This window comes from Rhinoderma darwinii, chromosome 1 (genome assembly GCF_050947455.1).
Source record: "Rhinoderma darwinii isolate aRhiDar2 chromosome 1, aRhiDar2.hap1, whole genome shotgun sequence".
Taxonomy (NCBI): Eukaryota; Metazoa; Chordata; class Amphibia; order Anura; family Rhinodermatidae; genus Rhinoderma; species Rhinoderma darwinii.
In genome coordinates, this window is record NC_134687.1 from 71,545,681 (window position 1) to 71,573,132 (window position 27,452).

The 27,452-nt window shown below is 41.3% G+C and overlaps 2 protein-coding genes across 5 annotated transcripts in view; one reads left to right on the plus strand and one right to left on the minus strand.

Moving 5' to 3' along the window:
• Positions 1-2,996, minus strand: part of NFXL1 (nuclear transcription factor, X-box binding like 1) — a 121,147-nt gene extending 118,151 nt beyond the window's left edge. Inside the window, exon 1 of one of the 2 annotated variants that reach the window (XM_075859561.1) lies at positions 2,887-2,996. The gene's annotated coding sequence lies outside the window, so the exon portion shown is untranslated. Of the gene's footprint in view, positions 1-2,441 lie in introns of both variants that reach the window. The other variant, XM_075859555.1, reaches the window with a different exon arrangement.
• LOC142750570 (uncharacterized) overlaps positions 1-22,859 on the plus strand; it is a 30,194-nt gene extending 7,335 nt beyond the window's left edge. The window contains exons 1-5 of one of the 3 annotated variants that reach the window (XM_075859583.1): positions 2,653-2,772; positions 14,294-14,429; positions 16,762-16,841; positions 17,015-17,078; positions 20,238-22,859. In XM_075859583.1, the coding sequence (XP_075715698.1) occupies positions 20,239-22,629 (2,391 nt within the window). In that variant the 5' untranslated portion in view covers positions 2,653-2,772; positions 14,294-14,429; positions 16,762-16,841; positions 17,015-17,078; position 20,238 and the 3' untranslated portion in view covers positions 22,630-22,859. Of the gene's footprint in view, positions 1-2,652; positions 2,773-14,293; positions 14,430-16,761; positions 16,842-17,014; positions 17,079-20,237 lie in introns of those variants that run through there. The other 2 variants (XM_075859570.1, XM_075859577.1) reach the window with 2 other exon arrangements.
• Positions 22,860-27,452: the final 4,593 nt, after the last annotated feature.

The following is a 27,452-nucleotide window of genomic DNA, read 5'->3' on the forward strand; positions in this document are numbered from 1 at the left end:
TCAGTATATAGATATATGCCTGTGTACTATCAGTATATAGATATATGCCTGTGTACTATCAGTATATAGATATATGCCTGTGTACTATCAGTATATAGATATATGCCTGTGTACTATCAGTATATAGATATATGCCTGTGTACTATCAGTATATAGATATATGCCTGTGTACTATCAGTATATAGATATATGCCTGTGTACTATCAGTATATAGATATATGCCTGTGTACTATCAGTATATAGATATATGCCTGTGTACTATCAGTATATAGATATATGCCTGTGTACTATCAGTATATAGATATATGCCTGTGTACTATCAGTATATAGATATATGCCTGTGTACTATCAGTATATAGATATATGCCTGTGTACTATCAGTGTATAGATATATGCCTGTGTACTATCAGTGTATAGATATATGCCTGTGTACTATCAGTATATAGATATATGCCTGTGTACTATCAGTATATAGATATATGCCTGTGTACTATCAGTATATAGATATATGCCTGTGTACTATCAGTATATAGATATATGCCTGTGTACTATCAGTGTATAGATATATGCCTGTGTACTATCAGTGTATAGATATATGCCTGTGTACTATCAGTATATAGATATATGCCTGTGTACTATCAGTATATAGATATATGCCTGTGTACTATCAGTATATAGATATATGCCTGTGTACTATCAGTATATAGATATATGCCTGTGTACTATCAGTATATAGATATATGCCTGTGTACTATCAGTATATAGATATATGCCTGTGTACTATCAGTATATAGATATATGCCTGTGTACTATCAGTATATAGATATATGCCTGTGTACTATCAGTATATAGATATATGCCTGTGTACTATCAGTGTATAGATATATGCCTGTGTACTATCAGTGTATAGATATATGCCTGTGTACTATCAGTATATAGATATATGCCTGTGTACTATCAGTATATAGATATATGCCTGTGTACTATCAGTATATAGATATATGCCTGTGTACTATCAGTATATAGATATATGCCTGTGTACTATCAGTATATAGATATATGCCAGTACATTAAAGTTTAAAAAAAATAGGTGAAGTTAAATTTTAAACAAAAACACTTTTTTTTTTTTTTTTGACAATAAACAGTCTCAATACATAAAATATACACATTCGGTATCGTCGTGATCGTAAGAACACATTTATAGCGCCATTCATGTTTACACTGTTATAAAATAAAAAAACTGCTTTCTTTCACTTATTACCCATCATTTACCTCACACATTAACCCAATGTTGTCCATTATGACTGAAGAACACGATGGGGTTAATTACTATTAATGTGAGGCACATGGAGGTTCAAAATTCATCACACCACACGCCTCACATCAGAAAATAGAAGAACTTTTTTTATTATTATTGTTGGCAAAGTATCGTTTTGGTATTGAGTATCACAATACTACACAAAGTATCAGTATCGAAGTCCAAATTCTGATATCGTGACATCCCTAGTACCGAGCATGCGCCGATGACGTCAGGCTACAGCCTCTTCTGCTCTGCGATGCAGAGGGCCGTTTCTTCCGGGTGTAGTCTGGCGTCATCGGCGCATGATCAGTTCAGTCGATTAGACCAGTGAACGTCAAGGGTGTAATGCGAATGCGCCGATTATGAAGCAGACCCACGCGTGTGTGTTTAGGAGACTACGGGGTCAGGCGTGAACTCGGCTATAACACTGCCTGGCCCTTGTCAATCAATGAAAGACGGGAGGGATAACTGGGAAGAGAAGACAGAGCATTCTGGAACAACGGTGATGCCCTCGTTGCGCCAAAATGCTTGTTTGCATGTTTTATGAAGTGATTTTCTCTGCAAAGGCGGCACCCATGTGAAAACGGAAAATTACACTCAGGTGAGACTACACTAGATTACTCTGCTGCTAGTTTGATAGGTACATTTCTGCTGACAGACTCCCTTTAAAGATGTCCATTCACGTTTAATAGCCGAACGTCCAACTTGAGCATTCATGTTTATTTTCAGAGATAAGCGGCCGCATGACCCTTGGTGCCGCTTATCCCCAGAGAGCAAAAGAACAATCAATTTTGTTTGCCCCATCTAACTAACACCCAGGGAATACACATTATATTACATAAAAGCTAACGTACATAGGCTGGATGTGCCAAGAAATATCGCATGTCAACTGCAGCGTGACAACATTGTACCCCACAAAAGTTCAGTGCAGCTCAATGCAATCCTTCCACATATACAAAATATCCTGGACATAACAGCTGCAATGACATGGTACCAGAAACGTGTCACTATGACTAGCGTTATATATATAGCAATTTCTGTACATTTTATATATTTACAATATTTTACCTCAGACTTCAGTTGAGGCCGTATATTGCAGCTATATACATCCTATACGCTCTGCCACATTTTAACCCCTTACCTGTCACTCCATAGAGGTCTAACAGCCGGGAATACACCGCTGGGAAACGCACTAGCAATCTACCGTGTGGCCTCCAACGAAACTGCGGCAAAAATCCAGCTAAAACTACATTTCCCGGCATGCAATGGGTAGACGGCGTCGCTTACTCTGTTAGAATACTAGGAATGTATGGACTACAAGGACCGGCGTGCATTGCTCCGAGCACTCGGCGATGACGTGTCACATGTCTATTGAGAGACGGTTGGAATTGCGTCTCCCATCGTGCACCGGGGCGGTGTGTGAAGTACTTGTTTCTTGTCTGCTCCAAATCTCACTGTGACGGTGACCCCGAGTAAGTATAATGTACGGGCAGTGGTGGAATTTCCGCTGGTAATGAACTGCTGCGTGCATGCGTTACCGCAGATTGTCTGCACGTGATGTGTAAGCCATGTAAGGGATGCTCTACCTTCGAGATGTTCTGCAGAGGGTAGGATGTGCATAAATAGCAATTCCTTAATAGGATGTTATTATCAGAACTGCTCCTTCCATTTGCAGGACAAGGGCTGCCAGGAGGAATTCACATTTCCTTTGCTTTTCCCTTCCCTGACAGACATTGGCTGGCCATACACCGAAGATTAGGATTGGCCACAATGCTGCCAATCTGAACAATCCCGATTATCAACATGCCAGACTAAACTAGCAGATCAGGGAGCTAGTGACAAAAAATAAAATAAAACATTATTTGCAATTGGCCAATCATGCTGTACGCTAGTCATTTCTGCCGACCGACCGAAGAAATCCAACATGATCACTTTTTCAGCATTCATTGGGTGTCGGCATGACTCATTCTATGTGTTTCGCCAGCCTGAAGGGGTATTCCCAAAATCATAAACGATCACGTATCCACAGGATAGGTGTTTATTTTATAATCGCTGGGGGTCCCACTGAACATGAAAACGGAGGTTCCAAACCCCCAGATCCTCTTTACTGCACTCCCCGCAGTGAGTAGAAGCTTGAATGGAGTGGCGCTCGAGTATGTCCCTGCCGCGCCTTCCACTGTCTATGAGAATGACGGAAACTGCGTTGTACTCCGTCGTTCACATAGATATTGAATGGAGCGGGAGCGTGCGTGCTTGACCGCCGGTCCATTTAATGTCCTCGCGGTTGAGCCGTGAGGAACATCTGGGGGTACAGGACCCCCAGTCTCACAATCGATGGGGGTCCCAGCGATCAGAAAATAATCACCTATCCTGTGGATAGGTGATAATTTATGATTTTGGGAATAACCCTTTCAAGTTTACTTAACTTTTTAGGTGACTCTACAGAATAAGGCTTTGTTCACATCTGCGTTGGGGTCCCATTCTGACGTTTCGCCAGAGCTTTCCGTCAGAACGGGACCCTAAACAGACGGAAACCAGAGGCTATTGCTTCCGGCAAAACGACGGGTCCGGTGCACAACAGAGACAAGCGGAAACCATGGGCATCGGCTCCGTCAACATTGAAATCAATGGTGATGGAAACGGAAACCTCTGGTTTCCATCTGTTTCAGTTTGTGTCTGTTCAGGGTCTCGTTCTGACGGAAAGCTCAGACGGAACGTCAGAACGGGAACCACAGATGTGAAAAAGCCTAAGCTATCGTGTGTATATGAGGAATAACACTATTTCTGGCTGTTATATGACTTGTATTCTGCATTATTTAGCCGTTTTCTCCTCTCTAATTCTTAGTTTTCCCTAAACTAGCGGGTGGAACCTAAGTCTATGTTTACATTGCGATTTTTGAATACGTTTAACATCGGGAAAAAGCTCCTCATGTATATGTTAAGCATAGGCTGTGACAAATGCCTGGCAGTATCATCCTTCAACAAAGACTTTAATGTTATCCATTAAACGGATACGTCGTGAACTGGGGTCATGGGTGTCCTTTTGGCCTCCATCAGGATTGTTTACGTCAGTTTCCCTTTTTCTTTGTAGTATAGAATAGCATAGTAGACTACACTATTCCTTACAGCCGGATCCCTCCAAAAACATACCGCGCCGTATATGTTAGTGTTTGTTTGTTTGTTTTTTTTTAACATGGGAGCCTATGGGTGACAGATTCCACTGTGTGGCATCTGCCACAGGTAATGGATGCGTTAAATGGATACCACTATTATAGTCTGGGTGAATGATGCCACTAGTCATACGTTTAACGGATACGTCACCCATAGACAATGATATCCGTTTAATGTATCCATTACCTATGACGGATGACATACAGTGGCATCTGTCCAAATAGAGAAAGTGAGCAGCGCAGTAGTACAACAACCTCCAGGGTAGCAGGGTGCAAGCCTCCAGGAATCCCACTTTAGAGTCCCCAGATGTCAGGCAAAGAATAGAAATAGAGGCAGCCCTCCAAAGGTCAAAAAAAGGGATTTTTATTCACCCATCTGTGCAATAGAATGCAACGTTTCAGCTGCTCAATGCAGCCTTTGTCAAGCAATGTGTGAACAGACATATCAGTGTATTTATACACCCCCATTGTGGGAGGAGTTTAACATGGTATAAAAATTCCAATATTGTGAGAATTTACTTAGGTGATCAAAATCATCATATGTAGATAATCGTGACGACATCATAAATTTAATAAAATTACGTAGTGCAAATTTATTATGAACGATCAAATATTCACATTAGGCAGCACAAATCAGATCAAATCTTCACATTAGGCAGCACCTGTGATCAAAAGAGCAGGTGTATATAATCATGTAGATCGTAGAGAAAACAAACATGAAACAGAGGCACTCACCCAAAACGCTGAAGGAACACGCCATACAAGCATCACTGTTAGGGCATCTAAGAAAGCCCATTGCCCATGACCACTAGCTGATCACGTGATCGCAAACCACATGACCAGCCCGGTGTAGCGTCCTTCGAGACAGCAACCAGATGAGGTCTGCGCATGCGCACAAAATTATCTAAACCGTATATCGCAGCAGAATGAATAACTATGTCATTACAATATAAACCCCTCTATCCCAGGATTCATTTCACCTAACCCAAGCAGCCAATAGAGGCATGCAAAACGGTTTGTTACAGCAGTGGTTTGCAATGAAATTAAACATTGCAATCTAACCGCTAGTACCCTATAAGGTTCCGCTGACCCAAAAATTGAAAGAGGAGGATAGATATCAGATTTAACAAAATTGTTTATCATATATAATCACATGTATGTAATTTCACATATAGGATATAAAAATGCAGTTGAGTCCCTCGGTTTGGGTGAGTGTCCAATTCAAATTCAATTCAATGAAGATACCTAAAGAATACAAAAAGAAGAGAATTAATTCTCAATATAAAAACAATAACAATTAATAATCTGTCATAATGTGGAAAATTCAAGTGTATAAAACCCAATAAAACATTTAATAGACCTTACTACATAAGAGAACAGTAGAACAGTATCTCTAGATAGTACCCAAAGGGACACCTAAATTCATATCACTTCCAGGAACTACATCTCATAAAAAAGCTCTAAGGTTGTACTCAAAGTTGAGGCCATTTGGTTGTAATGTATTGAGTTTGTTGATCCATTCAACCTCCCTTCTCTTTCCCTATCTCCCACTCTCCTGAGTGGCGGTATATGGTCAACAATCCAAAAACTGAGTTGGTTAACTCTATGATGGGTTTCACAAAAATGCCTAGGTAACAGTAATTCTGTCTTTCTCGTATAAATCGTGGATTTATGTGTATTCGGTCCAGTTCTACATTCAGTCGTGGTCTCCTGTATGAAAAGAGGGGAGGAAGTTTGAAAGAGGGAATATCATAGAAATTACCCAACATGGGCCAGTGTTTCCGTATAGCACGCATAATAAGTGGACTATGTTCATCAAATGTTGTGACGCAGGGAATACGTCTCTCTTTAGGGGTACATGTTATAATTCTATCGCACTTCTCCATATCCTTCACTTTAGTGATCTGAGATCTAACTCATTTGTTAAGCAGAATTTCTGCCCCATCTCTTCCAGACGATCATTCAAAATATAATTGTCATCAACAATCCTTTTGACTCTCAGCATTTGAGTAAGTGGAAAGGACCTCATCATTTTCCTTAGGTGTTGGCTCTCATATCTCAACAAACTATTGCGGTCCGTAGTTTTTACAAAGAGGTCTGTCAATAGACGATCTTGCTTGATATAAACGGTAGTATCCAGAAATTGTATAGATTCCATAGAGTTGACCATAGTGAATTTAATGTCCTGATCCACCATATTGAGATCCGTAAAGAAGTCTTGTAGGGCAACCTGTGACCCGGACCAAATGAGGAAAATGTCGTCTATGTATCGCCACCACTTCAAAACATTGGAAAAGTGGTGCAGACTTTCACATCAAGGATACCTCGGACTTCCTGGTCAGGATCCATGATCTTTTGGTTCCTGGCCAGTCGGCCCTGGTTACCCTTGTTGTGGGGAGTCTTTACACCTCAATTGATCATCGACAGGGCATTGGTACCTCACTTTTATATTTAGGAAAGTCAGGGTTTCCTGATGAAAAAATGTAATTCGTCAGATCGCTTCTTGAGTTCATCCTTATGAAAAACTATTTTTTTGCAGAGGATGCAATATATTCATGGAAATTCAACAAGAGCCGAACATCTGGCACTCAAAGAGTTGACAGATAATAGTGACCTTATAATCAAACCTGCGGATAATGGGAGTGCCAATGTTGTTATGGATACCTCCCTTTATCTGCAGGAAATGGAGAGTCCGCTTAGTGATACCAATGTCTACGCATTGCTATCAGGGGTCCCTACGTTCACATATCTTCGTGAACTAGACACCTTGGTTACCAATTCATTCATAAACAAAATTACTGATAAAGATTTGTGTGAATTTTAGACGACAGATTCCTCAAGGTCCGCCATAAAGATCTTCGCGTACGTAGGGGCCACATTCGACCCCATAGCGGTGCCCCTAAATTGAACAAAAAAGTAATCACCAAATAAAAAATAATTACACTTAAGTATCAATTCTAATAGGTCAACTGCAAAACTTTTGCATTCAGAGGAATAGTTTGTAGTGTCTAACACTTTTTTAATACTAGACAGCCCTCTCTCATGATTAATGGAGGTATATAATGAGACCACATCAAAGGAAACTAAAATGGCTCCCCCTTGGTATGGGTAGATTGCGAATCTTAGACAAAAAAAATCAGCTGTATCCCAGACATATGACCTGGCTTGTGTAGCAAAACTCCTTAAAAGTTTATCTAAAAAGATGGCTGAAGGACTGAATAGAGAATTTCTACCTGACACAATCGGGCACCCTGGTGGATTATACAAATTCTTGTGTATTTTTGGAAGACAATATATAAGAGGGGTGACTGGGTGTTTAGGAAATAAGAAGTCATGTAGCTCCCTGTCTATCACATCGAGAGCAAAGGCATTATCAACCAAATATTTAAGTTTCCTCAAAAACACAAACTTAGGATCCCCATTCACTCTCTTAAGTATTTGATCCAGTTGGCAAACAAGACTTAATACATGGTGGCAAAACCCTTGTTGGCAAGCACAGCAGTCAGACGCTTTTTGTAGTTGATGATGAGGTTTTCACACATGTTAGATGGAATTTTGGCCCACTCCTCTTTGCAGATCATCTGTAAATTATTAAGATTTCGAGGCTGTCGCTTGGCAACTCGGATCTTCAGCTCCATCCATGACCTTAATGTGCTTCTTTTTGAGGCACTCCTTTGTTGCCTTGACTGTATGTTTCGGGTCATTGTCGTGCTGGAAGACCCAGCCACGAGTCATTTTTAATGTCTTGGTGGAAGGAAGGAGGTTGTCACTCAGGATTTGACGGTACATGGCTCCATCCATTCTCCCATTGATGCGGTGAAGTAGTCCTGTGCCCTTAGCAGAGAAACACCCCCAAAACCTAATGTTTCCACCTCCATGCTTGACTGTGGGGATGGTGTTCTTTGGGTCATAGGCAACATTTCTCTTCCTCCAAACACGGCGAGTTGAGTTAATGCCAAAGAGCTCAATTTTAGTTCATCTGACCACAGCACCTTCTCCCAATCACTCTCAGAATCATCCAGATGTTCATTTGCAAACTTCAGACGGGCCTGTACATGTGCCTTCTTGAGCAGGGGGACCTTGCGGGCACTGCAGGATTTTTATCCATTACGGCGTAATGTGTTACCAATGGTTTTCTTGGTGACTGTGGTCCCAGCTGCCTTGAGATCATTAACAAGTTCCCCCCGTGTAGTTTTCGGCTGAGCTCTCACCTTCCTCAGGATCAAGGATACCCCACGAGGTGAGATTTTGCATGGAGCCCCAGATCGATGTCGATTGACAGTCATTTTGTATGTCTTCCATTTTCTTACTATTGCACCAACAGTTGTCTCCTTCTCACCCAGCGTCTTACTTATGGTTTGTAGCCCATTCCAGCCTTGTGCAGGTCTATGATCTTGTCCCTGACATCTTTAGAAAGCTCTTTGGTCTTGCCCATGTTGTAGAGGTTAGAGTCAGACTGATTAATTGAGTCTGTGGACAGGAGTCTTTTATACAGGTGACCATGTAAGACAGCTGTCTTTAATGCAGGCACCAATTTGATTTGGAGCGTGTAACTGGTCTGGAGGAGGCTGAACTCTTAATGGTTGGTAGGGGATCAAATACTTATTTCTCTGTGCACAATGCAAATAAATATATATAATTTTGACTATGTGATTTTCTTTTTTTTTTATATATATAATCTATCTCTCACTGGTAAAATTAACCTAGCCTAAAAATTCTAGACTGTTCATGACTTTGACAGTGGGCAAACTTACAAAATCAGCAAGGGATCAAATACTTATTTCCTTCACTGTAACATAATATTTTTATAGTTCAGGTCGTACGGTCGCAGCGATACCAAATATGTATGGCTTTATTATTTTTTTCAATAATAAATTACTTGATAAGGGAAAAAGGGCGATTGTGTTTTATGTTATTACTTGAAACTTTTATTGTATTTTTTACAACTTTTATTTTTACTTTGTTTTTACGCTATTCTTTAGTCCCACTAGGGGACTTGAAGGTCCAACTGTTTGTTTAATGTTCTCATACATTGCACTACCTATGTAGTGCAATGTATTCGAATTGTCAGTTTTTCACGGGCGGACGGGGCCTAATCGGCTTCCGTAATGGCAGATAGGAATCCATTGTTAGGCCTCCTGTCGCCATAGTAGCAGTCGCCAGCCTTGCCATCGCGTGGCAGGCTGCCGATTTGATACAGTCCACTTTGATGCAGCGATCGCATTGGATCGCTGCATTGAAGGGGTTAATGGTAGGAATCGGAGCTAGCTCCGGTTCCTGCCTTTACCGTGGGATGTCTGCTGTATCATACAGCGGACACCCACTGCTGATGACGCCGGCTCAGCTTCTGAGCCGGAAGCTGAGCCAGCGCCATCTTGCCGATGGTACCGGATTCCTTTTGGGTCCTGCCGGCAAGCGGGGCATAGGAGGATTTAGTTCCTGGCAGACCCGGAGGTAAGTATTAGGCCTCCGATCGCCTTTGCAGCCACCGGCAACCCAGCGATCACGTTGCTGGGGTGCCGGTGACTATAATCTCCTCACATGCTGCGATCTCTATTGAACGCAGCATGTGCGGGGTTAATCGGTCGGGTCGGAGGCTAGCTCCGGTTCTGGCCGATACCTCCGGGTGCCAGCTGTAACATACAGCTGTGACCCGGCGGTTATGTCGCTGGTTCGGCTCCTTCACGTACAGTTACGTGGAATTGCGATAAGACCCCAGTTCCCATCACGTAACTGTACGTGAAAATGCAGGAAGGGGTTAATCATGAGAGAGGGCTGTCTAGTATTAAAAAAGTGTTCAACACTACAAACTATTCCTCTGAATGCAAAAGTTTTGCAGTTGACCTATTCGAATTGATACTTACGTGTAATTATTTTTTATTTTGTGATTACTTTTTTGTTCAACTTAGGGGCACTGCTATGGGGTTGAATGTGGCCCCCACATACGCGAACATCTTTATGGCGGACCATGAGAAATCTGTTGTCTATGTGTCCCACCACTTTTCCAAGGTTTTGGGGTGGTGACGATACATAGACGACGTTTTCCTCATTTGGGCCGGGTCACGTTGCCCTACAAGACTTCTTTACGGATCTCAATATGGTGGATCAGGACATTAAATTCACTATGGTCAACTCTATGGAATCTATACAATTTCTGGATACTACCGTTTATATCAAGGAAGATCGTCTATTGACAGACCTCTTTGTAAAAACTAAGGACCGCATTGGTTTGTTGAGATATGAGAGCCAGCACCCAAGGAAAATGGTGAGGTCCCTTCCGCTTAGCCAAATGCTGAGAGTCAAAAGGATTGTTGATGACAATTCTATTGAATGATCGTCTGGAAGAGATGGGACAGAAATTCAGCTTAACAAATGAGTTAGATCCCAGATCACTAAAGTGAAGGATATGAAGCGGTGCGATAGAATTATAACATGTACCCCTAAAGAGAGACGTATTCCCTGCGTCACAACATTTGATGAACATAGTCCACTTATTATGCGTGCTATACGGAAACACTGGCCCATGTTGGGTAATTTCTATGATATTCCCTCTTTCAAACTTCCTCCCCTCTTTTCATACAGGAGACCACGACTGAATGTAGAACTGGACCGAATACACATAAATCCACGTTTTATACGAGAAAGACAGACTTACCGTTACCTAGGCATTTTTGTGAAACCCATCATAGAGTTAACCAACTCCGTTTTTGGATTGTTGACCATATACCGCCACTCAGGAGAGTGGGAGATAGGGAAAGAGAAGGGAGGTTGAATGGATCAACAAACTCAATACATTACAACCAAATGGCCTCAACTTTGAGTACAACCTTAGAGCTTTTTTATGAGATGTAGTTCCTGGAAGTGATATGAATTTAGGTGTCCCTTTGGGTACTATCTAGAGATACTGTTCTACTGTCCTCTTATGTAGTAAGGTCTATTAAATGTTTTATTGGGTTTTATACACTTGAATTTTCCACATTATGACAGATTATTAATTGTTATTGTTTTTATATTGAGAATTCATTCTCTTCTTTTTGTATTCTTTAGGTATCTTCATTGAATTGAATTTGATTTGGACACTCACCCAAACCGAGGGACTCAACTGCATTTTTATATTCTATATGTGAAATTACATACATGTGATATATATGATAAACATTTTTGTTAAATCTGATATCTATCCTCCTCTTTCAATTTTTGGGTCAGCGGAACCTTATATGGTACTAGCGGTTAGATTGCGATGTTTAATTTCATTGCAAACCACTGCTGTAACAAACCGTTTTGCATGCCTCTATTGGCTGCTTGGGTTAGGTGAAATGAATCCTGGGATAGAGGGGTTTATATTGTAATGACATAGTTATTCATTCTGCTGCGATATACGGTCTAGATCATTTTGTGCGCATGCGCAGACCTCATCTGGTTGCTAGCTGTCTCGAGGGACGCTAAACCGGTCTGGTCATGTGGTTTGCGATCACGCGATCAGCTAGTGGTCATGCACAATGGGCTTTCTTAGACGCCCTAAGGCTGGGTTCACACGACCTATTTTCAGACGTAATGGAGGCGTTTTACGCCTCGAATTATGTCTGAAAAAACGCCTCCATTACGTCGGCAAACATCTGCCCATTACTTTCAATGGGCTTTACGATGTTCTGTGCCGACGACCAGTAATTTTACGCGTCGCTGTTAAAAGACGGCGCGTAAAATAACAGACTCGTCAAAGTGCATGACACTTCTTGGGGCGTAATTGGAGCCGTTTTTCATTGACTCCAATGAAGAACAGCTCCAAATTACGTCCGTAAAAGACGCCCCGCAAAACGGCAGTACATGCAATTACGTCTGAAATTCAGGAGCTGTTTTCTCCTGAAAACCGCTCCGTCATTTCAGACATAATTGCAGTTATCGTGTGCACATACCCTAACAGTGATGCTTGTATGGCGTGTTCCTTCAGCGTTTTGGGTGAGTGCCTCTGTCTCATGTTTGTTTTCTCTACGATCTACATGATTATATACACCTGCTCTTTTGATCACAGGTGCTGCCTAATGTGAATATTTGATCTGATTTGTGCTGCCTAATGTGAATATTTGATCTGTCATTTATATTAAATTTGCACTGCGTAATTTTATTAAATTTATGATGTCGTGACGATTATCCACATAGGTGATCAAAATCATCATAAGTAAATTCTCACAATATTGGAATTTTTATACCATGTTAAACTCCTCCCACAATTTGGGTGTATAAATACGCTGATATGTCTGTTCACACATTGCTTGACAAAGGCTACATTGAGCAGATAAAACGTTGCATTCTATTGCACAGATGGGTGAATAAAAATCAATTTTTTTGACCTTTGGAGGGCTGCCTTTATTTCTATTCTTTGCCATACAGTGGCATCTGTCACCCATAGGATACCATGTTAAAAAAAAAAAAGCTTTGTACAAGGCACAATTTTGTTTCCATATGGGATCAGTGGAAGGTGTTTCGGAATTTGCCTTCGCTATAGAGTGGGACGTCTTAGGATATGACGTGTTCTCTCTTCCGTGTCTTTTTAGTGGGATACTGCGGTCGCAGGGCTGCTTTGAACCTAGGTAAAGTGTGATTGCAGATAATGTATACAATTTTGGGAAAATAATACTAGGACAATGTACTTGGAGCTTCTCAGAGTTTTATATGTTGTATAGGTTTCATGTGTTTTATATCTCACATTGTGTATAATGTACTTTATAGCTGGTACTTTCTTTACTCTGATGTTGTTGAAATTTTTAATTTTTGTAATGTTTGTTAAAAAAATGTATAAAAACATTTAAATAAAAAAAAAAAAAAAATATACAACGCGGTATATGTTTTTGGCCGAGATTCGGCTGAATGGAAGTGTATTCTACTATTCTATTCGATCCTACAAAAAAAAAAGGGAAACTGACGTAAATCAGCCGGACTGAGGCCAAGAGGACACTCTGTCAGGCTAATGGAGCCCTATGGACGTTGATGATTATCTACTGACGAATGGCATTAATGGTTATGAATAATCTAGCAATGAGTGACGTGTAATTGATTGAGAGAGGCTGAACTTGATGGACCTGTGTCTTTTTAACCTTTGTAACTATGTAACACATTTGCTCCTTACCCCCCCCCCCCTCTCAATAGACTTCTATGGGCAGCTGTTATCTGATCCCTCAGTGGTCTGATAATCTGTCTGATCTCTCTGGATGGATTTTAGCAGTGAATTGAGAGTGAATGATTAGTGCAAGGGATTGGGAGAAGTTCCTGATAGGTGGAAAAAGAGGCATTTTTCTGTAATAAGATATATTAGAAAGTTTCTTATAATTACTTGTACTATTGATTTATGCAAAGTTTGTTGAAAGGTTAGTTGCCATTTAAGACTGGAGTTACATGTAAAGATGTACACAGTAATCAGAAGGTGCTGGTAGTCACCGATCTCAGCTCTTCAGGGATATAAATTATTCATATGTTAGCCGGTCCCATTGGAGGCAAAAACATAAATCTGCCATTGCCCATATTTGGGAGCATAGGGTACATACATGGCTACTTTGGTCATGGAGTAGGTGTGATTATATGTGGGAGCCAAAACAGCTGCATCATCAGATGTTGAGAACCTTGTAGGGACCGCTGTACCATTGTGTGACCACCAATAAACACGGCAGTACCGCATCTGTCACAATGTAAGGGGGGGTGGGGTGATGTACAATGCACATGGGGTAAAGTAATATTACAGAGTTCAGCTCATCACATCAGACATCTTAATTTTTTCAAATGACGGCAGATTTCCATATGCTAGAACTTATATTTTCTTCTATTTTCACAGATAATTACCAGAACAATCGCTGTGGAGGAGAAATCATTGTGTGCAAATGCACCCGACGTCACGGCAGCCTGGAATCTGCAGCTTATTTGCCATAAAGAACAATCTATAGTCTATTGAAGAAGTGCAAGCGTAACAGGTCAGTAGATGTGGATCATGGTTTTAGTACAAACATTATATTTTGGAATTTCAATTTAAAGGGGTTGTAGACCTACCTTACATCATTTGCAGATAGCGAACGAGCCCACAGATTGCCTCCATGGTCATCACGGCAACTCTTTTGTATTGAAGCTGGGGGGCGTATCGTCCAAACAATAACAGTAATAATTAAAGGCCGGCCATGTATTACACTCTTTGTTAGTGGGTCCCTGCTTTGGATAATAGAGGTGGTACTAGGCAGGGGCCCCCTACCCCAATGATATCCATGTGCCCTACAAGGCATATAGAAAGAAGTTGTCATCTCCTTTAAAGTGGATGTAGGCTTATTTTCTGACTATTACACAATAGAGCAGAAGGTAAAAGAAAATGACAATGTTTGCTGATACATGTGTACCCACATAGGGTTAGAGGAGTGTTCTCCCCACACTATTAATATGCAAATACAGGTGTACCTGCATAGCACTTATCGCTTAAGTAAGGTAAGAACCCCTTTAAATGAAGGGAAAAACATTTCTAATACATTCAGGCCCTGTTCACATGGAGGTTTTTTTCAGCCACAAAAAATCGGCCTCAGAATTCCTTCAGGAATTTTGAGGCAGACTTTAACCTGCCTCACTTTTTTGCCACGGTTTTTGTGGCGTTTTTCCCACAGCCATTGAAACCAATGCAAGGACCACAGGAAAAAAATGCTTGGAAGCGAGCGCCGCAGATCTTCTATTGATTTCATTGGGAGGTCAGAGGCGGAAACCGCGGCAAGAAAGGACATTCCGCTTTTTTTTTGCCCGGGACAAACAAACGCCTCTGTCTGCCATTGAAATCGATGGTGGAGCGATTTTAGACGTTTAAGGAGCTGATTTTGACGCGGTTTCCTCTTCAAAATCGCGCCAAAAAACTCCAAAATTGCCCCACCACCGATTTTCAATCGGAGACCGAGGCGTTTGTTTGTCCCACGTGGCCTTAGGCCTTGTTAACATCTGCGTTGGTCTTTTTGTTCTGCTTCTTTAAAGGAGTAGAACAATGAAAATACAGAAAGTGCCGGTACCATTGTACGATGGACACCTTCGGCACTCGATAGAATCCGTTGACTTTATTATTTTCCATGGAGTTTCTGTCGTTTTACTGGAAACCATAGCGCAGCATGCTGCGCTTTTGTTTCCGGTTTTCTTGGATGGATCTGTGATGGAGGCCCCTAACGGAGCCTCGAACGCATATGTGAACGAGGCCTTACTAAAATTCTGCTCCTGTCCTGCTTTGCAGTGCCTGCGGATACACTAGGGCTCAGTAAAGGAGTTGTCTAGTTTAGATAATCCATTTTCAAATACCCTATAACAGGATTCTGAGTTAATAAAGGGGTATCCCCAGTCTCTGTGTGTCTATTAACCAGAGTTGAGAGAGTATCTTTAGCTCTGGAGGACCTGGCCTATCCGTGTATTACACAGACAACTCCTTGATTTATTGGGTACTATGTAATGCTGAATTTTCCCTGTGGTTGTACTGCTATAGTATTGAAAACTTGTTGCTGGGTCCCCCACAGATTGCAGCCAGACCCTGTGGCACCTTATTATTTGGACCCGTCTTAACAAAAAGGAATTTCCTAATCTGAAAACTCCTTGGAGGGGTTTTCCAGTCCTCAGAAATAGGCCATCAATCGATCGGTGGGGGTCTGACTCCCGGCACCCCTGGCGATCTGCTGATTTGAAGGGGCCGCGGCGCTCGTACGAGCACTGCTTCCCCTTCATTCCTTACCTGCTTGTACTGTGAATCGCCGACCGACTTGGGCGGTTCATAGTATCACAGTCATTCACTTGAATGAGAGAAGGCTGCAAAACTGTGAACCACTGCTACAAGTGTGTCAGAATATTCACGGTACGAGCAGATAAGGAATGAAGGGGAAGCAGCACTCGTACGAGCTCCCCGGCCCCTTCAAAACCTGATCAGCCAGTGGAGGACTGGAGTCGGACCCCCACCGATCAGGTATTCATGAGATAGGCCATGAATTTCTTTAGACTGAAAAAACCCTTTAATGTTGCCTCAATAATAACATAAGATTGCCATGTCATCCAATAGCTGCCATAGGACATTGCATCGCTATGGAAGAAAGTGGCAGCTGCGGCCTAGTCTGTATAGCTATCCACTGGAAGCCTCCCTGTAGGGCAGAAAGGTTAATCTTCAGGAAATGTGGCTATTGCTGTGTAAAGGGAGAATATTCAGGATGGAGTTGACTGAAGGGACTACCATGGAATTTTCTCGATGGGTGCATTCCCACTAGACCCAATTATCAAGATACTTTCCGTTCCTGTATTATGTTGTAGTGGCTGCCAGAAAAGACTGGAAAGGTGTCATTGCTATGAAGGACACCACTCAACATCTTCACGCTTGGTCAGTTGACGAGGTAATATAGTCCATGAAACACAGGGTAATTCCTTTCACGCAAAATGTTTGGGTATTGGATGCCTTACCTACCACTTCTAGGTCACACAACCTTTTAGCTCTTGTGAACATCGCTTTACATGTTGTTCGCTAAAATGCAAGCGTATCAATTATTATTATTATTTTTATTTTCAGTGCTTTTACAGTTTCCATTGAATCATCAAAGTGATTTCAACTCTTTCATCAGTGTGTAAGAAAGGTAGGCTTGTGTTAAATTGTATTCCTGTTTCTCTGTGGAATGGACTTTGGCTTTTAACCCTTGCACTGCCAAGAACATTTTTTAATTTTTTTTCAACCAAAGTGCTGCGACAGCTAGTTTAAATTCTTTAGTAAAGTATGAAAATGTGTACAAACATAGGATTTCGGTTTGTGGCGGTTTTATCAAAATGCAGCATGCTCTCTATATATGGTGGGGGTTTTTTTTTCCCATAGGCTTCTTGATAGAATATCAAAAACGCTACGAAAAACACCTGTGCAAAATAACCCAAAATGAAAAATTGCATGTAAAAAAATAAAATACACTTCAAACGCTTGCCTTCTTATGCGTTTTGAAACAGTTTGTTTTTTTCCATTAAATCGGTGAGAAGATCAGAAGTTGCTCTTCCAATCGCCTCTTGCGACTTTCAGGACACTTGCCGACTCTGTGACTAAAATGTTTACCGTTATCTGGATCGTGGAGATTTTCGGTTTTTTAGATTTGTAAAATATGTGCATACAGGTATACGTGACATGTACAGACTCTGCGTAACTTAAACTTCTAATGCAAATTACATATACCGCACATGTCTGCATCTCTAAAAGCTCTCTTTCTCGCAAAAACACTGAAATAGTGAGTATGTAATATCTGGTATTCACCTACAAATTTGATAAAAATATATATTAAACAGCTCAATAATTTATACTCACAACCATCTTCATTCTACTTTTCATCAAATATTTATTCTAAAGTGGTTGTCCGATCAAGAGAGCCCCTTTTATAATGCAGCAAACAGCTGATTTTGCGGGGATAGCCTTGTCTGGCCAGACTGGTCATTTCTGGCTGCTGCAGAGTAAATGTAGTATTAAATGGTAGCCATTCAAGTCTGCCAGAGCGTACGTTTTGGCTCGTCAAGGGGGGTCCGTTTAGTAAGGTCGGAACCTCGGGATCCCCACCAATCCGCAGAGTCAAGGGGCCGTGGCCTTCCAGCTGGAGTGCAGTTTACACCGGCACAGTGACTTGTCTGTATTGGTGACTGTGCTTATTACAGCAGCTCAGTCCGTTTCTAGTAAACACTTTTTCCCGAGCCCATCATGTAGCTCTGGCCGCAAGCCACTATGTTGTTTTTTAAAATGCTGCAGTTCTCAAACTTTGTGGCAGGCCCCACTTGTGACGTGTCACCATTTGTTGGTGAGGGGCAGCTGGGGCTCAAGTCTTGATAGAAGTGATTATAAGCAGCACAGGCCTTTTTTCTGGCTGCAGCAATCTCTGGCTGAGCAACCTAATTGCGTATTTTTGTTCTTATTTTAGTGTTATGCTATTTTGTAATTTGCAGTTGGCTTTGGCAAATGGTGAGAACCGGTGTTCTGACTGGTGAGGCCCATTAGAATAGTATTGAGACCTGCTTTGATGTAAAACATAGTTCAATAAATGATGTTGCTTGCGGTTAGGGTGGCATGATCTTGCTGGCAGGTTCTCTTTAAGATCCAAAGAAACGCTTAAAGGGAGTCTGTCACGGGAATGTCCGTATTAAACTAGTAACAGTGTATGTTGGAGGAGACTAACCTGTTTCTAACGTTTATTTTTAATTTCTGCTTACTGCCTTCTTTGTAGAGAAATCCGTTTTATTAACTTTATGCCAATGAGCGGTTTTGGAGCAACGAGGGCGTGACCGCTGCTCCTAACTGCTCTTCCGTCGCTCCCCAGTTCAACCCCCCTCCTTCCCTTCTTACATTGATTGACAGGGGCTAGGAAGCGTAATCGGTGCGTTCATGCCTGGCCCCGTACTGTCTGAAACTCGCGCGCGTCCCTACTATTTACTAGCCGCATGTGCAGTAGGATCTTCCTGCTCTCCGTTCTAATCGGCACTACTGCGCTTGGACATTATTACACAGCCACAGCCCCGCTCTATAACGGCGGAGATCAGAGAAACCTCTCATCTCCGCTATTCTCCTGAATGCTGCGATCAAAGCCAACCACCACCGCAGCATTCAGGGGAAAATGGATCGTGTCACAGGAAACCCTGTGACGCGATTGAGGGACATACCACATATGGGCAGACAGCCCAGGGTTTATTGAAGGACCCCAGGGCTGTCTTACCATATTTCCTGTTAGAGCATACTTAGGTATATCCTAACAACTGCCTGTGTACTATACGTATACAAGCTAATGTACTGGCATACATCTGATATATTCCGGTACATTAAAGTTTAAAAATAAAGTAAAAAACATAAAGTAATACATACACCTTTTTTTACAATAAACATTCAAATAAGTCTCAATACATAAAATATACACATATTCAGTATTGCCGCGGCCGTAATAACCTGCACAACAATTTTTGTTCCGTCATTTATGATGTGTACGCTGTAAAAAAAATAAAATAAAAGCTTCTTCTTTCACTTATTAATGTAAGGCACGAGGTGTGATGAATTTAACCTCCATGTGCCTCACATTAATAGTAATTAACCCCATCATGTACCTTACACACTAACCCATTATGACTGAGAAACATGATGGGGTTAATTACTATTAATGTGAGGCACATTCAAAATTCATCGCACCTTGCGCCTCACATCAAAAAATGGAAGAAGTTGTTTTTTTTTAGTACTGTTGGCAAAGTATCGTTTTGGTATCGAAATCGCAATACTACACAAAGTATCGGTATCGAAGTCCAAATTCTGGTATCGCGACATCCCTACAATGTAGTGCTTGGCATCCATGGTGGCGAGGTCAACTACTTTGTAAACCCTAGGAGCTATAAACAATATAATCTTGTAGTCCTACAAAACTGAAAATACACTAGGTTTAAAGAGGTTTTCCCAAATGATCATTTGTGTCAGTTTTGCATGTTATAAAAAATACTCTGTGTCATAATCACTGTGGCACTGGAAATGTTAAAGGGATTTTCCAACTAATCTCAACTATGGCAGTGTTCCCCAACCTGTGTTGCAAACAGACTGGGGAAAGCTTCCATATCCTGATGATACCCCATTAAAATAAATCCTTTAATTAAGTAATTTGACATTTTATCCTAAGGTTATTTAAAGCGGCAGTTTTTATTATCTCTTGTGTAGCTACATCAACATTCTATCAGACCACAAAAAGACATTTAATAGCATTTACTATATGGTCTTCTTTATTTTTTTTCTTGGTTTACAGGATGCCAGCGTGTATGGTGAAGGGATGTCCCTCTGGTGGACGACATCACGAAGAAGGTGTTACCCTACATGTGTTTCCTAAGAACAAAGAGATGATCAAACGTTGGCTTGCACAAACAGGGCAGAATTTTGGGGATTTAGAGGAATTTGCTGAGAAGGTGCTTGAAGGAAAAAAATCGGACAAATATCGAATGTGCTCTAAGCATTTTTCTCCAGGCTCATATGTTGTTGCTGAAGGATGGAGGAAAGCTTTAAGAAAAGATGCTATCCCCACCATCTTTGATATCATTCCATCACCTGCACTCCCAGCCTTCCAAAAGCGACCGTTCAAGAGACAAAGACTTGAAGATTCAGTTACCCCAATGTTGATGACGGTCTATGAAGATCCAGGTCCTTCTTCTGGCTTTTGTTTTCATTGCGGGCAAAGGATTATGGCTGATACAACAATGAGATCTATTGGTGTGTTAACAGACTTTTATGTCGGTAGAAGGGACTGCTTTACACAGACGGACCCCAAAATGGGTTGCAGAAATGTGTCTACTGAAACAAAATTTAGAAAGTATCACAAAAGGGTACAGTGTAGGATAAGAGTCAAACCTACAAATTCTGATTCTTCACCAATACCTCTTGAAAACTCTGTTGATGAAGGATCACCTGTGTTACAATATGTTGTCCCATCAGACGATTATCAAAACCAAAGCTCAGATTCTGAAAGTGAACAAACAGATGGTAGCGACGTTGAAAAACTAGATAGGGGAGTTTCTCCATCAGCAAATGTCTTCCAGTTTACACAGGAAACTCAGCTGCCAATGCAACCCTCTACAACGTCACCAATGGATATTGATTCCATCAGTTTCAGTAGAGAATATGGACATGACTCCATCTTCCATTCTGTCAAAGACTCTTCCACAGTAACTGAAGAAATGTGTAACTATGATCCAGATCTCAAAGAAGTGACCCTTGTGTCTGACTGCTTTAACCGCAATGATCCTGTAAAGGAACATAAATTTGTGGTATTCGAAAGCTGCCTTGATGCCCTTATCTATAAAGTACCTTGTCAGTATCAAGGGCGGTGTTGGAAACCAATAAGCAAAATAGAGAAAAAAAGTATTGGCTCTTTTATAAGCGTGTATGTAACCTGTGTTGACAAACATTGCTATTGTCTATGGGAGAGCCAACCCAAAATTGGGCAAATGCCTGTAGGAAATCTTCTTCTGTCTTCTGCAATACTGTGCAGTGGATCTTCTTTTCTGAAGGCACAACACTTATTCAGTTTGTTGGGACTTTTGACCATCAATAAACTCACATACTGTAAGAACCAGGTACAATATTTATTTCCCACCATAAGTCAGCAGTGGGAAGAAGAGCAGAGAAGAAACTTTCGAATGCTGGCAGCAAGTCCTGTCTGTTTAGCGGGTGACAGCAAATCTTACCTCCCAGGTGACCGCAGTAAATATTGCGTGTACACTATGATGGATATACAATCTAAAAAGATCATTGATTTTCATATTGAACGCATAAGGAGTGGAGTGCCATCTTATGCTTTGGAAAAGATAGCCTGCAAGAAAATCCTTCGGAACTTGCTTGATCTAAAACTGCATGTGAAGATGTTATGCACAGGTCGTCGTACTGGTATAAGAAAAATGATAAAAGAAGAGTTTTCTTCTATTATTCATCAAGTTGACGCTTGGCATTTGGCCAAATCTGTGGGTAACAAAGTAGCTTGTGCAAGTCGAAAAAAAAATTGTTCGGAGTTAGCTTCTTGGGTAAGCTCTGTCAAGTCGCACCTGTGGTGGTGTGCTAGAACCTGCGATGAAAAACCTGATGTTTTAGTGCAGAAATGGAATTCTCTACTACTTCATGTTGTGAACACGCATTCATGGCAAGCAGACAGGGAATATGAACATTGCCATCATGATCAAATTCCAGAGGCTGTCTGTCAACGTAGGAAATGGCTATGCAAGGGTGGCTCTGCACACAACACCCTTAAGACAATAGTGCTCAATAAAAAGCTCCAGCAAGACCTTAGACATGTGTCTACTTTTTGCAATAGTTCTGCGCTTGAGGTTTATCATGGTGCCACTTCAAAATACCGACCCAAACAAGATCCTTTTTTTGTTGAAGACTTGGTGGCAAGAACCCAGTTAGCAATATTGGATCATAACAACAATGTTAAACATGTACAGGCAAAGGTGAGATATGCAACAAAGTTATGCGATCCTTTGTTTATACCAAGGTTTTACAATGTAGGGAACAGTGCACGAAAACAATGGTTTCATAAAGCTCTGTATGAGGCTGCCAACCATGACTTTTTATTTGCGATTATGAGAGAAGTCCTAGAGTTTGCAAGTGGAAATCGACACATGGACTTCCCTATAATGATCAGAACTTAAGTACGTTGCACTCAAAAAAAAAAAAAAGCTATTGAAAAAGTAGAAACGTTTAAGTACATTTTTAAACACTAAACTGTTTTTGACTTTTTCATTTACTTCTTAAATTGTTCCTCTGTGATATGCACTTTTTTTTATTTCTTTTTTGTCGTGTGAATTTAACAAATATTTAAAAGAAATAACTTTTTACTGTTAATTTAATTTTTTTTAAGTTGTAGCTTGTGCTAATTACAGTTGGTTAAAAAAAATGTTACATAACTAATAAACCAGCTAATTTTCTTTTATTGTGGCTTTTGCATTATTTTGGAAGGCATTGTTCAAAATGTTCCTTTAAAAAATAATCTTTAGAGCAATATTTTTGATATAATATTGTAATGACTGGGTAGGGAGACAGACAGGTGAGCCCTAATCTACCCACCACTCAGTCCCTGCCTACTTGCACGGCCCGTCCTAGGCGACGGCGTACAACTGGGCGACGGTCCCTACGCTCAATATGTGCACGACAGACAAGGGTACACAGAAGCTAAGGGAAATGGGGGAATTGCCCACGGCAAGACCGTGAGCAACAAGAGTAGTGAACGAGCCGAGTCAAACCAGGAGTGTACGAGGTACCAAACTCAGAGCAGGAGCGTAGTCAGTGAAGCCAGGGTCAAAATGAAGCAAGGTCAATAATGATAGCAGGAGCAGCAGAGCCAGGAAACAGGACAGAATCACAGGCAAAGACAAGCAGGAAATGAAGGTATAAATAGACCGAGGGCGGGAGCTAGAACCGTCTGGCCAGGCTGTGATAGGTTCTCCCACTCCTGAGCCTACCAGCCTGAGTGGTAGCAGATCGAGTCACCCTATCAGACGTAGGTGCAGACTGATTAACCACGGGTGTCGACACAGAAGCTGTGTCTGGCAGATCCTTTACAAATAAACATTAGGTTATTATACTCTCCTAGTTGAACTGTTATTCCAAGGATATAGGAAGTTGCTCAAACAGCAGTTCTCTAATTTACTAAAATTAGTTCTCCATGGATTAAATGTAACAACATGACCATTTCTACCTCAGTGCTGCAGAGGCTCAAAATGCCTTTTTTTTTTTTTGCCCTTTTTCTCAAAGAGAGAATATTTATATCGAGGGTAAATAGTCAATTTGTGCATGTATACCAGTATGCATCAGAAAGGAGTATTTTGGCTGTGACGAGCATTCTGACCCGATTTTGGAATAGTTTGATATATACGGTAATATAGTAAAGTCAACTGTACGGTGCCTTCTGCATTGATCTATACAGCAGAATATATAGAACGCCTTTTCAGTTATAGTAGTCGATCTTCATTTACTCTGAAATATGAAAACTTTAAGTACTGTCTATCTGATCATGAAAGATTCGGTAGTCCACATGTCTTTCTCCGTTGTTAGCTGTCCAATTTTCACTGTTTTAGAGTACAGCAAACTCAAATCTAAGACATCACAAGTATTACTTAACCCCCTTCCTGACATCCGAGATATATATATATATATATATATATATATATATATATACACTACCGTTCAAAAGTTTGGGGTCACCCAGACAATTTTGTGTTTTCCATGAAAACTCACACTTATATTTATCAAATGAGTTGCAAAATGACTAGAAAATATAGTCAAGACATTGACAAGGTTAGAAATAATGATTTTTATTTGAAATAATAATTTTCTCCTTAAAACTTTGCTTTCGTCAAAGAATTCTCCATTTGCAGCAATTACAGCATTGCAGACCTTTGGCATTCTAGCTGTTAATTTGCTGAGGTATTCGGGAAAAATTTTACCCGATGCTTCCAGAAGCCCCTCCCACAAATTGGATTGGCTTGATGGGCACTTCTTGCGTACCATACGGTGAAGCTGCTCCCACAACAGCTCTATGGGGTTGAGATCTGGTGACTGCGCTGGTCACTCCATTACAGATAGAATACCAGCTGCCTGCTTCATCCCTAAATAGTTCTTGCATAATTTGGAGGTGTGCTTTGGCTCATTGTCCTGTTGTAGGATGAAATTGGCTCCAATCAAGCGCTGTCCACAGGGTATGGCATGGCGTTGCAAAATGGAGTGATAGCCTTCCTTATTCAAAATCCCTTTTACCTTGTACAAATCTCCCACTTTACCAGCACCAAAGCAACCCCAGACCATCACCATTACCCCCACCATGCTTGACAGATGGCGTCAGGCACTCTTCCAAGCATCTTTTCAGTTCTGCGTCTCACAAATGTTCTTCTGTGTGATCCAAACACCTCAAACTTCGATTCGTCTGTCCATAACACTTTTTTCCAATCTTCCTTGGCCAATGTCTGTGTGCTTTTGCCCATATTAATCTTTTCCTTTTATTAGCCAGTCTCAGATATGGCTTTTTCTTTGCCACTCTGCCCTGAAGGCCAGCATCCCGGAGTCGCCTCTTCACTGTAGACGTTGACACTGGCGTTTTGCGGGTACTATTTAATGAAGCTGCCAGTTGAGGACCTATGGGGCGTCTGTTTAACAAACTAGAGACTCTAATGTACTTGTCTTGTTGCTCAGTTGTGCAGCGGTGCCTCCCACTTCTCTTTCTACTCTGGTTAGAGCCTGTTTGTGCTGTCCTCTGAAGGGAGTAGTACACACCGTTGTATGAAATCTTCAGTTTCTTGGCAATTTCTCGCATGGAATAGCCTTCATTTCTAAGAACAAGAATAGACTGTCGAGTATCACATGAAAGCTCTCTTTTTCTAGCCATTTTGAGAGTTTAATCGAACCCACAAATGTAATGCTCCAGATTCTCAACTAGCTCAAACTAGGTCAGTTTTATAGCTCCTCTAAACAGCAAAACTGTTTACAGCGGTGCTAACATAATTGCACAAGGGTTTAAGTGTTTTATAATCATCCATTAGCCTTCTAACACAGTTAGCAAACACAATGTACCATTAGAACACTGGAGTGATGGTTGCTGGAAATGGGCCTTTATACACCTATGTAGATATTGCATTAAAAACCAGATGTTTGCAGCTAGAATAGTCATTTAGCACATTAACAATGTATAGAGTGTATTTCTGATTAATTTAATGTTCTCTTCATTGAAAAAAACTGCTTTTCTTTCAAAAATAAGGAAATTTCTAAGTGACCCTAAACTTTTGAACGGTAGTGTGTGTGTGTGTGTGTATATATATATGTGTATATGTAATGATGGGGGTTGGGAAACAGACAAGTGAGCCCTAATCTACCCGCCACTCAGTCCCTGCCTACTTGCAACGACCCGCCCTAGGCGACAGGGTACAACTGGGCGACGGTCCCTACGCTCAATAAGTGCACGACAGACAAACAGACAAGGGTACACAGAAGCAAAGGAAAAGGGGCCGTTGCCCACGGCAACACCGTGAGCAACAAGAGTGGTGAACGAGCCGAGTCAAACCAGGAGTGTACGAGGTACCAAACGCAGAGCAGGAGAGTAGTGAACAAGCCGAGTCAAACCAGGAGTGTACGAGGTACCAAACGCAGAGCAGAAGAGTAGTCAGTAAGCCAGGGTCAATATGAAGCAGGGTCAAATAGTTCAAGAAGCTGCAGCAGGGCCAGGAAACCAAACAAGAAGAATCACAAGCAAGGAGGAACAGGAAAGGCAGGTATAAATAGACAGAGGGCGGGAGCTAGCTCCGTCTGGCCAGGCTGTGATAGGCTCTCCCACTCCTAAGCCTGCCATCTTGAGTGGTGGAAGATGGAGTCAGTCTCACAGACATAGAAGCAGGTGCAGACTGATTACCTATGGGCGTAGACACAGAAGCTGAGCCTGGAGTTTGACAAAGATCCCATAGAGACGGATCGAAACGTTGCCTGCCTGGGGTGAATAAACACACCACTTTTTTTCATCACTTTTTTTTCACCAATTTCCTTGGAGTGCTGCCTCTTCATTTTTTTGGATTTCATCAACAAGGGTTCCTAGCCTCAACCTAGGAGGCCCACTGCTGTTGCTGTGCTGCTTTACTCTTTTTCTCATATATATATATATATATTTTGGAAAGGCGTTCTTGTAAACCCCTGTACATGTATGGCACGGTGATGTCGTGTACTCAGAAGCTGAGCCCGCACCATCAGCATGTATACAACAGCCGACACTGCTGTAACAGCCAGGATTGGAGAAAGCTCCTATCCCTACTGTTAAACCCGCAGTATCTAAGTGGTTAGAACCCCATTGGCCTCCCATAAAGCGATTGTGGGGGTGCCGATGGTTTCTATGGTCTAATAGGCTGAATGTGAGTGTAAAACGAACAGGCATAATACAATGCAATGCATATGTATTGCAGTGTATTATATTATTATATCAGAGATCAGAAAGTTGGATCTTTACTTCTAGTGGCACAAAAAAAATTCAAAAATCGCCTTTTTTTTCCCATAAGTTATTTATTATTATAAAAAAAAAAAAAAACTTTACATAATTGGTAAATAACTAAAAAAAAAAAAAAACAATGCCAGAGTTGCAGCTCTTTTTTGGTCACCTTGTCTCACAAAAAATGTAATAAGTCATAAACAAAGTCTCTTGTACCCTAAAATGGTACCAATAAAGCTACAACTCCCGCAAAAAGCAAGAACTCATATGGCTACGTTGATGCCAGAAATAAAAAAAAAGTTATCACTCTAGTAAGGCAAGGATAACAAATCATCCAGATGTGCAAGCTAGAGGGGAACATTCCTTCATTTTCAAAAAGTGGTTCCCAAAGCCTTAATATTTAGGAAGCAGGAAGGGCCCAGGCACTTCTGCTGGAAGCAAGGACGCCCTTAATGTGCCATGGCAACATTTTCCCAGCGAAGTTCCCCAAACTGCAATGAAGGAAAGGTCCCA